Below are 15347 nucleotides of genomic sequence, written 5' to 3'. Positions count from 1 at the left end.
GAATCAAAGATGTCTGTTTTTGTCAAACCATCTCCTAAATGCATTAATTTAATCTGTAATTATATTTATTAACTTCTGTTTAATATCTCTTGAACAAAATGTGGTCGTATCTTCGGCAAATAATATAAACCTTAAGTCGTTTGTAACTTCACAAATGTATATAGAGATCGAACTCCAGCACAGACCGCGACTCCGAAATAAATATATTTTAAATATTAATTTGGATGGATGGTTATACTGAGTGTAATTGTAATGAATAGAAACACTGTAATGGATCTGTGTGGGCCTTACAATTTGATATAACAATTGCATTGCACCTTGCACTGCAAACAAACGTGTTTAAGACCTAAAAATCAGGTGTTGATAAAAGTCTTTCCTGCTGTACGATGTTGCATGATGTTGCTGGTGTACAACCTTTTGCAGTAATAAAAATTGCATTTTTAACATCTTTATTTACACAAATGATATATTGTACCGTTAAGACTACCGATGAATACAGCACAGTTTTGGAAGTTATCATTTTTAGCTCATTGGAAAATGTTAAAAAAAAGAAATGAGATTTTAAATTATTAAACAATTACAATTTATTACATGAAGACACACAAAAGTACAGTAAATTAGTACTGTTCAGTACCAACATCGATTCATTCATTGGTTCACATGTGAAAGATTCCCATCCCTACTTACAACAGATAGCTAATTGGTGCTGATGACAAACACTTGGAAAGATGACAGTGAACGCTTAGTCAGATATCAAAATATAATTATTGCAAATTTTAACATGGCCTACTAATATTGCCTGAAAATACCTTTCTGTGAATGTAAGAGGAACTGGCAGACAAATGTGAATTCAACTACCGTATTTTTCGGACTATTAGGCGCACTTAAAATCCTTTCATTTTCAAAAAAATCGACAGTGCGCCTTATAACCCGGTGCGCCTAATGTAGGAAATAATTCTGGTCATGCTTACCGACCTCGAAGCAATTTTATTTGGTACAAGGTGTAATGATAATTGTGACCAGTAGATGGCAGTCACACATAAGAGATACGTGTAGACTGCACTATGACGCCAGTAAACAACATCAAAACTTTAAATGTTCCATTGAAAATAAAGAACATTACACACGGCGCTCAAAAATCTGTCAAAATGTTTTAGTACGACATTGAAGCCGCACCGCTTGATGGATTGTCGGCCCATTACGGCTACCATAGTCAGAGATACAAGTATTACTATGGTGTGTGTGTATAAGGACAGCAAAATGGCACCCATTAGCAGACATATTATCTGGTGTGTTGTTTCACAATATTATGCAAAACCAACTGTCCTTACCTTCTGGTACCTGCTGATGTGTATTTGAGTTCTGCATAAGTCCTGAAAATTAGCGCGCGTCCGCCACTGTAGTCCGTGCCGATTCCGTGGTTGATAAGCTTCTTATTTTTCTCTATCTCCTTGTTATGTGGCATTCATTCTCTGCTGTTGCCGTTTCTAATATAAAGTAGCGTAAAGTTCTAACTTCTATCTCCCCTGTGAAAAACCCTCCCTCTAAAAACCCTCTAATGACTAAAGTTCCGTGGGTGAATTATGTAAACCCACTACAGTTTTTAACGCTTTGATAGCTAGTCTACTGATAAGTAAGAACTTTACACTACTTTATATTAGAAATGGCAACAGCGGAAAATGAATGCCATATAAGAAGGTAGAGAAAAAGAAGAAGCTTATGACTACAATGGCAGACGCGCACACATTTTCAAGACTGACAGATCCCAAATACAGATCAGCAGGTACCAGAAGGTAAGAAAAGTTGGTTTTGCATAATATTGCGAAACAAAACGCCAGGTTATACGTCTGCTAATAGGTGCCGTTTTGTGGTCCTTATACACACATCATAATAATATTCATAAGTTTAATGCGCCGACAATCCATCAAGCGGTGCGGCTTCATAGCTTACCGAAGTCGTACTAAAAACATTTTGACAGATTTTTGAGCGCCGTGTGTAATGTTCTATATTCTCAATGGAACATTTAAAGTGTTTGTGTTGTTGACGGGCGTCATATTGATTAACGTGGACCCCGACTTAAACAAGTTGAAAAACGTATTCGGGTGTTACCATTTAGTGGTCAATTGTACGGAATATGTACTGTATTGTGCATTCTACTAATAAAAGTCTCAATCAATCAATCAATATTGCAGTCTACACGTATCTCTTATGTATGACTGACATCTACTGGTCACACTTATCATTACACCATGAACCAAATAAAAATTGCTTCGAGGTCAGTAAGCACAACCAGAATTCTGCCATACATTAGGCGCACCGGGTTAAGGCGCACTGTTGATTTTTGAGAAAATTAAAGGATTTTAAGTGTGCCTTATAGTCCGAAAAATAGGTTATTTATATCATCATTATATGTATTTGTTGTCTATTGATTACTGCTTGCATAATCGTACTTTTGACTTGTTGGAGAGACATCTTCTCGCGGGCACTGTCACATGAGTGCGTTTCATCAATCTAATGTAAGCACTAGTGACGTGACTACACTACACTCAATACGAGGCAGCACAGCTCTGCAATGCATACCTTAAAAACTAGGGGAAAAAATAACATTCATACCATACTCTCTCATCTGTGACGGTAGAAATGTTCACATTTCAGCCTACAAAAATTTAACTTTCAACTAGACCAGGGATTGGCAACCCGCGGCTCTAGAGCCACATGCTGCTCTTTAGCGCCGCCCTGGTGGCTCTCTGAAACTTTCTCAAAAATGCATGAAAATGGAAAAAGGTGTGGGGGCGGGGGGTATATTTTTTTGTTTTAATATGGTTTCTCTAGAAGGACAAACATGACAAAAGCTTTCCTAATTGTTAGAAATCCCAGTTTATATCAAACAAGCTTTCCAGATTTGTATTTGGCAAGCGCCGTTTTGTCCTACTAATTTTGGTGGTTCTCGAACTCACCGTAGTTTGTTTACATACAACTTTCTCCGACGCTGCCACAGAAAGACGTGTTTTATGCCACTCCTTTTTTGTCTCATTTTGTCCACCAAACATTGTATACTGTGCAAATGCACAAAGGTGAACTTTGTTGATGTTATTGACTTGTTGGAGTGCTAATCAGGCATATTTGGTCATTGCAAGACTCCAAGCTCATCGACATGCTATTTAGGCTAGCTGTATGTACATATTGCATCATTATGCCTTGTTTGTAGGTATATTTAAGCTCATTTAATTTCCTTTACTTATGTCCTCTATTTAATTTATATTTGCATGTCTCATGACACATTATCTGTTTGTAATATTGTCTGCAATTCTGATAGTTGTTTGTGTACTCTGTTGTTCCAGACAACAGCAAACGTTACCCAGCTTGCAAAGATTGTAATAAATCCATTAGGAGAAGAGAGCCTGTCGTGTCCTTTAACTTGGACACAGTTGGCCAGGTTAAGCCAGTAATTTCCAGGGGTTATCTCAGCCTCTGAGAAGCCTCCCTTTTACTAATGTTTTCCAATTTTACAAAATTGTGTAGAATATATATAACATTTTAACACCATGTGTTGCCTTTATTATAAGATTTATGAAGGGCTTTTAATTTTTTGCGGCTCCAGACGGATATTTTTTGTATTCTTAGTCCAATATGGCTCTTTCAACATTTTGGTTTGCCGACCCCTGAACTATACAAAACACGTTTTGGTAAGTTGTAGATGTTTTTTTTTAATGTTGTAGTTAAGCAGATGCTAACATTAGTCCTGTTAACATCATGAGTGACTGTAAAATGTGCATCTTTTGTAGCACATGTAGTTAGATCTCTGTCACACACGCACGGACACCATTAAAAATAGCTGCTATATACAGTAAATCAAAAGTTACTCAGTACTTGAGTAATTATTTGTATGACTACTTCATAGTTTTATTTGAGTCATATTACTATAAAACAGTGCTTCTCATTTATTTTCTGTTTCACTCCCTCTAGGTAGAAGAAAACATTTTGCACCCCCAATCTCCATCGTGACTATGAATGATATCATTTGTGTATAAATTGTTATGAGTACACTCCTGCATTGTATCCTTAGTAACATTAAAGAAAATACATAAATTAATATAGATCAACTTACAAGAAATAGTATTTTCATCAACAATTTTTTGAGACTGCAACAGAAAATATTTAAAGTGCATCATTTGGCAGAAATAAAAAATACATTGAAACCCTTATTCAAACTATAATCACTTTTGACCAACTCGAACCATTTGATACTGAAACCTGAAATTAAACTTAATATATAATACATGCAAATTGATCAGTAACATTAACTCAGTAGCACAATATTTATAACAAAAATTAATAAAACAATGTATACTGATTTCTTTTTTAAAATAAATACATTTAGAAGTCAGGAATAATGGCTACAATTAGCACATTTTGTAGTGCACATGCTTTTCAAAGCGGGTTTGAAGCATGGAACTAATAAAGCAAGTTTCCTGGGGTCACACGCCAATCCCCAACTCCCCATTATCTGAGAAGAACTGCTCTAAAGTAACGTTACTCTGAGTACAATGTTTGGCAACATGTCACATGAATATAAGAGTGTGAGTAATACCCAGACATACAACAAGAAGACACAGGGCAGGGTTAGACCTGCTGAGTCAGCTCCCACATGACACATCTGAGCTCCGAATTTACTTTTTCATGATTGAAGACAGCTCCAGAATCATGTTCTGAAATGAAAAGGGAGGTATGCAATTAACGAACAAAGGCATGCGTTTTAAAAAAGTTAAACAATTAAAAGTTGATTTACAAACATTAGGATCAAATTGATGTAGTTCTGCAACAAAGTTGATGTTTGGCCTATCATTCTTTTTTTATGCACTCTAAATCGTTAAATGCTAGCAAAAAATTGCACCAATAATGCTCGTAAAAAAATCAACATTTTATATACGTGCTGTAAGTATATGTAATGTAGTGGTAACGGGCACAATAATACTAACATTATTATATACTAATAATAATGATATTTACATATTTTGGTCATTTTAAGCATACGGCAGCGCATTAATTTCAAAGACGCATCACAACGTTCACCATTTCCTACAACAATTAATCATTGCAGATTTCATGAGAGTCAACAACGACTGCTTTAGGACAAATGTTGATGCTGCGCAGAACCTTGTATTTTTGAGCCTGAATATACAGAGGATGAGCTACAGGTTTTAGAAGCTGAGTGCTTAACAAGAAATGCAAACTACGAACAAAATAAAACAGTCAGTTACTGTACAATGTCTGCTGTCAGTGGCATGCTGACTGATTGGGTGTTCACATTTTCCCGTTTAAAAGAAGAATTCATCATAATCATCATATAACAAACATCTTTTTGTGTCTTTCTCGCCATCTCGCTAAATTTGAATGTCAAAGTGGCCCAACTTCTCGGTTTATGGCAACAATCTTCTGCTATACGAGTGAGAGGCATGATTTATAATCTACAATTAAATTTCACCAACTCAGAGGCGATGCAGAAGCTCAGTATGTCAATAGCTGCATTACGGCGCTGCTAAAAGTAGTTACTTGGCATGAGCTAATACTTGGTTAATATTCATGACCACAGCACGGTGGTCTATGGTTAACATGTCAGCCTCACAATCAGTCACTCCTGAAATTTCCAATACCAATTCACGCAAATTCAAGAAATCCCTGCAAATTATGTGTGGCCTTGCAAATTCCCCGCACAGTTTGGCCAATCAGCGTAATTTTTGCCAGGTAATTTGTCTTTGAGTGGCGTTTTATTGTGTAGACGAAGCAGAAACAGCAAGGTGTAACAATATATCCATCCATCCATCCATTTTCTACCGCTTATTCCCTTCGGGGTAGCGGGGGGCACTGGAGCCTATCTCAGCTACAATCGGGCGGAAGGCGGGGTACACCATGGACAAGTCGCCACCTCATCGGAGGGCCAACACAGATAGACAGAAAACATTCACACTCATATTCACAAACTAGGGCCAATTTAGTGTTGCCAATCAACCTATCCCCAGGTGCATGTCTTTGGAGGTGGGAGGAATATATCAAGTCTTTTATAGCTCAAACGGCACAAACGTCGTCGTCCCGGCTAGCTCAGACCGACTTACGGTTGCCGTCTACAGCACTAAACCTTCTGGGTAATGAAGTACACAGAGCATTCGGAAAGTATTACCAGTGTACTTTTTTCCACCATTTGTGATGTTACAGCCCTATTACAAAATTAAATAAATTCATGTTGGTCCTGAAAACTGTACTCCATAATGACAACAAGAAGTTATTTTTTAATTGCATATTTATTTTAAATAATAATAAATAAAAAGCACAAGTTAATAGGTATTCACAGCATTTGCTCAATACTTGTTTGATGCACTTTTGGCAAGTCCTTTTAAATTCAATGCCACAGTTTCGCCTATTTTTATTTGCCCATTCCTCTTTGCAGCACCTCTTAAGCGCCATCAGGTTGTATGGGAAGCGTTGTTTTTTTTTCTCCAGGATGTCTCTGTACATTGCTACATTCATTTTTCTCTCTATCCGGACTAGTCTTCCAGCAGTATTGAGAAAATGCTGTGAATACTTAGGTACATGTGATTCATGGCCAAGAGAGTTAAACGGGAACTGCACTTTTTAAAAATGTTGCCTATCCTTGACATTCCGTATGTGACACAAGCACACAAATGTTTTTCTTTTTTAAGCACAATAATAATTACTATGTAATACTTACTATATAATAACAATGTTTACGTATTTTGGGCATTTTAAGCATACGGCAGTGCATTAATTTCAAAGACGCATCACAAGGTTCACTATTTCCTACAACAAGTAATCATTGCAGACTTCATGAGAGCCAACAACGACTGTTTTAGGACAAATGTTGATGCTGAGCAAAACCTTATATTTTTTAACCTGAATGTACCGAGGCTGAGCAACAAGTTTTAGAAGCTGAGTGATTGACCAGAAATGCAAACTACAAACAAAATAAAACAATCAGTTACTGTACTACAATCAGTTACTGTAATAAATTAGCAAAAATATTTTTTAAAACCTTATAGGGTTTTAAAAGAGAGGGAAGTCTGGGCTTCCCTACTTGGCTGCTGGCCCCGCGACCTGACCTCGGATAAGCGGAAGAAGATGGATGGATGGATGGATGATGGGGTATTTTCTGTAGAATTTAAGTACAAAAAAATTATTTCATTTTGGAATAAGGCTTTAACTTAAAATGTGGTAAAAGTAAAGCACTGTGAATACTTTCCAGATGCACTGTATAATCATTCAAAACACCTGTGTCTTCACTTCCTCCTTTATTTATCCATATATGGTATGCCAATTAAGAACATATTCTCATTTGCAATGCTGATCTAGCCAAGAGGCAGCATTTATGTGATAGGAGATGTTGAAGTGTGATGATAATCTCTCATTGCCCATCATTTACAAACAAAATGTCTGCTATAAATCGCTCTCAACTGTTCACAAATGCTCTTAATGTGCGGGGGTAAATGTGTTGGAACATAAATGAATGTTTAGGACGGACAAACACACTACAACCATAAAACATACATAGAGAATGGCTAAAACTTGTGGACGACCGATCAGACAATAGGGAAGTCTTTGACAATTTCTGGAAAAATTGTGTTGAATACTGTAAAATCTGAAGCCAAAATTAAATCCTGCCAAAAATTAATGAAGAAAATAAACTTAATCTGAACTGAAATAATGAGTTACTGTAAATTGCTACTTTAGTTAGTTAGGTAAGCAGTTAGGAGATGGCAAAGTTCACTAAGTACTGGAGTTACGACTCCTGAACACAGACATGCCTCATTTAGCTGGGAATAAGTGTTCATTATTTATGACAAAGTATTTCCACGTCTTTAGTGGCCGGGAAAATTGTATAGCAATTAAACCTTGAGAAACCTTCAGACTACAGTACAACACTTAATGCTACTATATTGAAACGAGTGTAATGTGACTGAGTTTTATATCATGTCGAGAAAGCCTTAATAATGATAATCACGTCGTTTGCACAAACATTTTCACACCATGACTTTCTAGTTTCACTGTAAAATCTATAGCTTGTGTACTTTTATCAGATTTATTCTTGCTAATTGGACTGTAAATAAGGTAAACTCATACTGAGAGGCACTGTAGTAGTGACAAATGAGTTATGTGCACATGGACCCAATCGGATTAAAAATGCTTCATGTAAACACGCCATTCGGATTATTCTGACCCGATCACACATGTACGAATCTAAATTTCAATCCGATTGAGACGGGTGTTTTATGCGGATAGTCATTCAGATTGAAGAGCACTTATTCCAAAATTTGGGTCGAAATGATCCGTACTGAGCTTGTATTTGAGGTCAGCTATACTTTGGTGGCAGAGAGGGGATATAATTCCATTTTCTAAAGCTACTGTCTTGCTGTTGCCTCCCCCCCATCCAACATGTACATAAATAGCATTATATAGTTGAGGTTTCTGTGGTTTATCCGTTATACAGTGCTCAATACCGGGGTAGAGTGGAACATACGCTAGGTCAGGAAAAAACACAGAGGCTATTTCATCCCTACAAGCCTGAAGAAGAGCAGGGAAACCTGCAAAATGTAAACAGCATTATATACTGTTGAGATTGTTGCTCTAAAACCCAGACTAGCAAAAACTAAATTATAGTCTGGAGTGTTGTGTGTCTGTATAACAATAATAGGAGGGATCCAGTTGTTATTCATGGGCTTACAGCTACTCCAAGTGTTAACCGCTAGCCTCAGGCACATACACAGAATGTTGTAACATTAAGATGCGCGGCAACTTATACATATCGCAACATGGCGGGCACAAATCAGCGCCATTTAAAAAAGAGAGGTAAAAAAAAAGTAGTGAACAGAATGAAATACTTGATAAATAAATCATGCGACAATGTCGGACAAGCAGAAATGCAGTCATGGTTGTCCACAGCAGGAAGTCACTGCTTATTCTTCTTCAGCACCTACAGTAAAAAAAAATAAACTTGTCCGAAAGATGGCGAGATGTCGCCATCTTTCGGACAATAACACTCCTTTCCGTTTGCGGTATGTCTGCGCCTGTCAAAGTAAAGTATTCCGATTTAAGTTGTGATGCATGAAAATGCACGTTAACATCTGATTTTTTTCAGGGTCCAAGTACACAGTAACATTTTATTCCTTTTTATGGTTAGATTAAATACATTTTGCCCATGTACACGTGGCTATTGAGTCACCATAAATTGGGTGCAAATGTATTTTTCTCAATCAAATACAAAATTAATTTCTAACCTTTATTTAATGTTATTATTTCTGGATTTTTTTTTCAAGGTTGTGCCTCTACAGCTGAAATAAACCTACTATACGAATTATGGACCGATTGTATATTTGTAAGGGGTTAAACCTATAAAATCAGCAGGGGATTCAATAATTATTTTCCGCGCAATATGTTAACCAAGACCAAAGTTCAGACACTAAATAAAACTGATGCACACAATGTTTGTTCAAGAACTTCATATTCCGAACTAAATATAGCTACTTTAGTATTTTTAGATATTCAAATCTAGTGAATTCTTACCATAGACATCCTCCTCCCACTGCCTGGAAGCGGTGGAGTCTCTATGGGACTCTCTTCCCCGTTGAAGTGCTGAGCTTCAGTATTTGTAACATTTATAGAATCTAGGCTGGGAGATGGAGTCCCCTGCCTTCCATCAGACATTCCCCGGGACATGAAGCTGCTCTTCCTGGTTGTTGGGAAGAGGTCACTCCCAAGAGAATCACTTGCATCGCTAAATTCTTTATATATACTCACTCTGCTCTGCTTTCCTTGTGAAAAGTTTAGGACTGCAGGGATATTAATGTGGCTGGCCATTAATGTAGGTTGAGGTTCTGTGTACTGCAACATGCCGGGGTTATGAGGTGCATCGGAGTTGTCACTGCAAGATGACTGCCTCCCCATGTCCAGAGTATGTCGCCTCTCCACAGCTCGAAGTTGCTGCAGACTCTTGATGTCAGCTTGGCTTGGCTGGTAAGCTTGTGCTGGCAGGTGGTTTGGGATGTTCGGCTCCTGAGTATGAGGTGGTATGGCGGTCAAGTCCTGTGTATCTTCATCACGATTGGACAGAAACGAGCAGCTTATTTGTGTATGTTGCAACTTCTGTGGGGAAGAATTTGGTAGTATGCAACCCTGCTGCTGCGCCATAGAGTTTTTCTTGGACCTGCATGCACTGTCGTTGTCTCCATATTTGTAACCGTACAAACTTTGTTTGATCTTTTTCACCCCTAAATGGAAAATCTCAAGAAGATTGAGGATTAAAGAGACTCCCGATATAACCAGCATGAAAACCATGAAAATATTTTTCTCCGTTGGTCGTGACACAAAACAGTCCACACTGTTGGGGCAAGGCAACCTCTCACATCGGTACAGAGGAGACAGTCCAATGCCATAGAGAGCACATTGACCTATAATGAAACCCACTTCCACTACAGATCTGGTCAAGATATGGAAAACGTATGTTCTCAACAGGGAGCCTTGAAGGGGAGCTTTCCGTACCTTCTTCTGTTCCTCTAGTTTCCTGAGTTCTCGCTCTATTCGCTTGTGGTCCTGTACGGGGTCTGCCCCCTCCAACTCAGCTTTCAGGCAGGCTTTTTTTCTGTGTCTCTCCTTATCAAGGGTTCTCAAACGGTACAACGCATGCCCCATGTAGACCAAGGATGGAGAGGACACAAATATGATCTGAAGAACCCAGTAGCGAATCAGGGAGATGGGGAAAGCCTGGTCATAGCAAACATTTTTGCACCCAGGTTGTTCTGTGTTGCAAACAAACTCACTCTGTTCATCATCCCAAACGTCTTCAGCCGCAACACCAAGCACAAGCATGCGGAAAATGAAGAGGATGGTGAGCCAAATCTTCCCCACAATAGTGGAGTGAATGTGGACCTCCTCTAAAATGCTCCCGAGCAAATTCCAATCCCCCATCCTTGGTCACATTTGCTGTCAGAAAAACAAACGAGCAGTCAGCTGAGATAAATGGTTTAAAATTAAACATGTATCAAAAAATTACTCACACAGATCTATGGTGCCTGCCCTCATTTGTCATTGTTCCCTTTGCAAGAGAAGAGACCCAACTGACCGGTGCTGATCATTTTATCGCTGTTGGGAACTAGGTCTCCAGTTTGCAATAATTGATCCATCATGACCCTATAATGCCCTGAGGTTTGTTTCATCCTGACACTTTTAACAGGACACCAGACTGGAAAAAGCACCAACCGACATGTCAGTATCTCGTATGTTCACGTATTCAGAGCTTCGAAAGGACAGTGAACATTTGTGGACATGTCTGTGGTGCCGTGTCCAGAAAGGTTTTCCGTTCCCATCAACAGAATATACATTTTAGCACCAAGTTGTTTTCGTGTGAGGGAAACGTTATTTCTATTTTACGGACTAAGTAATAATGTTTAAAAGTGAAACCTGATTCATCATACATGGGATGAACAGGGGACTGGTGTCATTCTTATGGATTTTAAAACATTTGACTTAAGATACAAAGTATACAAATGTTTTCATTAAACAAGAATTAGAAGCATACTTAATCAAATGCTTTTTATCACCAATGAGATCAATAAAAATGCAAGTAGGGTCTACAAATCAAATATTTAATTAGAAATAAGGGAAAAATGCAAAGGCTTTTAATCCTCAACACACCAACAAGACCAATCTTACAATCATTAAAATACAACATATATTTAACATAATTACAATTTACAGTTCAAAAGCAGTTTTACAACAAACTAGTTCAGACAAAGTTTTTTTGCAACTTGTCATATCGATACGGCAAAATATGATAGACGCATCCATTAAAAGCAGCATATACAGATGTATGGCAAAATCCGGAACATTGAAGGTAGTATTATTTATTATGCTGAAATGTCACAGCTGACTGTAAGAGTTATTGGTTTTAATAACACTTAAATTTGTGACTATTTTTGCTTTCTTCTTTTCAATAGGTACATAGTTGTAGTCCAACAGATTGACGGTTCGTGACTATGTAAATTGAAGTGCGTATTAAATATGAAAAGGACTCTAAGAGAGACTTTAACTTTGCCATCATTACAAATCTAGAGCTGAGTAATTTTTAGTAACAATCCTCAGTATTTTTGTACATTCCCAATTTCTCAACAATTATGGAAATCCACAAACAAGTCTGCGTAATCAGATGTCCATCTTCCCTTGCTTCTTAAAGAGCTTCATAAGCTGGTAAAACCTCTGTGCGATCTGAAAAATGACAAAAGGAAGACAGGTAACATCTTTTTTTCAGACATTTCAGCTCTGTTGAACACTCAATTCAGTTGGGCACTGTGGCCATCAGGTTCAATTCCCCAAACAGCAGAAAGATACAGACCTGCAGACTAAAGGCATTTTATGAGTACCTAGGGTGGTCCTAAATCTTTTCAGGGTCTCTGCAGGTTTCAACAAGTCAAATTTAAGACATTTTAAGACTATTTTGAATGTAATTTAAAACCATTTTTTTTATCCATACGGACAAAAAAGTACAAAGACAAAGGAATTTAGAGTGCCAGAATGAAGTGTAAGTATATGAATACATTCACTGCTCTTTCACATTGGAAAACAAAATGGTTAAACTAACTAAATACACCAGAAGCCTCTATTGTAAACTAAATAAAACAAATATTAGCAAACATCATAACCGCCATTTTTCAGCTTTGCTATAGAATAGTTTTCTTGCAAAAGGTGCAGTGTGCTTCATGTAAGTGTTTCCATGTAGCAACCAATATGTCAGCAATGGTAGAGGGAAGTGTAATTTCATTTATGACTAAAATAAAATAAAAACATGAATGTTCTTGTTCGAAGTGAAAACATTATAAAGAGAACCCCTGCTGTTCAGAGAAGTGAAGTGAAGTGAATTATATTTACCGTATATCGCGCTTTTCTCTAGTGACTCAAAGCGCTTTACATTGTGTAACCCAGGGGTCCCCAAACTTTTTGACTCGTGGGCCACATTGGGTTAAAACAATTTGGCCGGGGGCCGGGCTGTATATTATATATATATATATATATATATATATATATATATATATATATATATATATATATATATATATATATATATATATATATATATATATATATATATATATATATGTATATATATATATATATATATATATGTTAGGGCTGTGAATCTTTGGGTGTCCCACGATTCGATTCAATATCGATTCTTGGGGTCACGATTCGATTCAAAATCGATTTTTTTTTTTTTCCAATTCAACACGATTCTCGATTCAAAAACGATTTTTTTCCCCGATTCAAAATGATTCTCTATTCATTCAATACATAGGACTTCAGCAGGATCTACCCCATTCTGCTGACATGCAAGCAGAGTAGTAGATTTTTGTAAAAAGCTTTTATAATTGTAAAGGACAATGTTTTATCAACTGATTGCAATAATGTAAATTTGTTTAACTATTAAATTAACCAAAAATATGACTTATTTTATCTTTGTGAAAATATTGGACACAGTGTGTTGTCAAGCTTATAAGATGTGATGCAAGTGTAAGCCACTGTGATACTATTGTTAATTCCTTTTATTTTTATAAATGTCTAATGATAAAGTTAATGAGGGATTTTTAATCACTGCTATGTTGAAATTGTAACTAATATTGATACTGTTGTTGATAATATTCATTTTTGTTTCACTACTTTTGGTTTTGTTCTGTGTCGTGTTTGTGTCTCCTCAATTGCTCTGTTTATTGCAGTTCTGAGTGTTGCTGGGTCGGGTTTGGTTTTGGAATTGGATTGCATTGTTATGGTGTTGCTGTGTATTGTTTTGTTGGATTGATTAATACAAAATAAAAAAATAAATAAAAAACTAATTTTTTTTTTTTAAATACTATTTTTTAAAAATGAGAATCGATTCTGAATCGCACAACGTGAGAATCGCGATTTGAATTCTAATCGATTTTTTCCCACACCCCTAATATATATATATATTGAATATATATATATATATATATATATATATATATATATATATATATATATATATATATATATATATATATATATATATATATATATATATATATATATATATATATATATATATATATATAGCGTACTTTCCGCGTGCGCGATGATGTTACGTTATCGATGAGAAAATGCATTTTTAGACAATATGATTTGCCTGAGCGGCTAGGAGACACCGTGAGTAGCAAGCGGTACAAAGTGGATAAGAAAAGACAGAAAAAAATAATACATTTTTTTTTTTTTTTTTTAAATACTTGGGACTTTACGGGGGCCTGATTTTGGACGCTGGCGGGCCGTATCGGCCCGCGGGCCGTCGTTTGGGGACCCCTGGTGTAACCCAATATCTAAGTATGCCCTACATATACTATTGCAGTCAGAACCTTACATACACACAAATGTCATTTGGCAAATGTAATTTTAGGCAATTAATGATTATTCTAAATATGAAATGTTCAAAGGTGGAGAAAATATTGTGTCAACAATAAGGACTGAGGCAACCACAATGCACCTCTGAGCTGGAACTATTAAAGCGGCACTTCAGGCAATAAGGAACTTTCATTTAGTGAAAAATAAGTAACTCACATTGTTCAAACTCCTACTTATGCACTTGCTCTTTCTTAAAAAAAATGGCTCGGCTTGCAGCTTGTTTTTTTTAGCCTGTGAGTTCTAAAAATATAATCCATTATTAATGACATATATCAGTGGATCTCAAATTTTTTTCACCTACTATCATATCAGTAAAAATGTGGCTCTCCAAGTACCACCATAATGACCAACATTAAAATAGAATAGTGTAGAAGGCCCAAGTATTAATTAAAAACAAGGCAAAGGTTTAATTGAACAACTATATTTAATATTTTTGGCCCCTGTAACATTACAATAGTTTAAAAAGTAACACTGTGTTCGAATATAAATAAATTATACACTACACTTTGATTCTTTGGCGTACCACTAAATGAAGCCCGCATACCACAGTTTGAGAATCACAGACATGTTTCTCACCCATAAACACAACACTAGCTTATAATACAGTACCATATATTGACCTACATTGGATTTGTTTTAGCATCTCTAATGCACTGAATGTATCATAGTACTACTCTCCACATCCTTCAATTCTTCTCTATCCTATTATTTATATTATTTTACATGAGAATTTAGTGGCAAAATAACTGCCAACAGATTGCAGTTTTTTATTGTGTACTTATAAAAATCAGCAACACAACAGCAAAGCAGTCTTTATATTTTCTTTTGTTCCCTTACTGTACCAAACATTAACAGAACTGTGAACTTAAAAGCATACA

At 36.5% G+C, this 15347-nt stretch overlaps 2 protein-coding genes across 3 annotated transcripts in view; both read right to left on the bottom strand.

Moving 5' to 3' along the window:
* Positions 1-2329: 2329 nt before the first annotated feature.
* Positions 2330-11200, bottom strand: gja10b (gap junction protein alpha 10 b). The gene is made up of 3 exons (XM_062043469.1): positions 11064-11200; positions 9574-10989; positions 2330-4709 (listed from the first exon to the last, which is right to left on the bottom strand). The coding sequence occupies exons 2-3, from the start codon at positions 10972-10974 to the stop codon at positions 4671-4673; spliced, it is 1440 nt and encodes a 479-aa protein (XP_061899453.1). The 5' UTR covers positions 10975-10989; positions 11064-11200; the 3' UTR covers positions 2330-4670.
* Positions 11201-11630: 430 nt separating this feature from the next.
* casp8ap2 (caspase 8 associated protein 2) overlaps positions 11631-15347 on the bottom strand; it is a 36780-nt gene continuing 33063 nt past the window's right edge. For both annotated transcript variants that reach the window (XM_062044457.1, XM_062044456.1), the window contains one exon: positions 11631-12270. In XM_062044457.1, the coding sequence (XP_061900441.1) occupies positions 12208-12270 (63 nt within the window). In that variant the 3' untranslated portion in view covers positions 11631-12207. The remainder of the gene's footprint in view (positions 12271-15347) is intronic.

This window comes from Entelurus aequoreus, linkage group LG04 (genome assembly GCF_033978785.1).
Source record: "Entelurus aequoreus isolate RoL-2023_Sb linkage group LG04, RoL_Eaeq_v1.1, whole genome shotgun sequence".
Classification (NCBI taxonomy): Eukaryota; Metazoa; Chordata; class Actinopteri; order Syngnathiformes; family Syngnathidae; genus Entelurus; species Entelurus aequoreus.
This window is presented reverse-complemented; position numbering and strand designations above follow the sequence as displayed.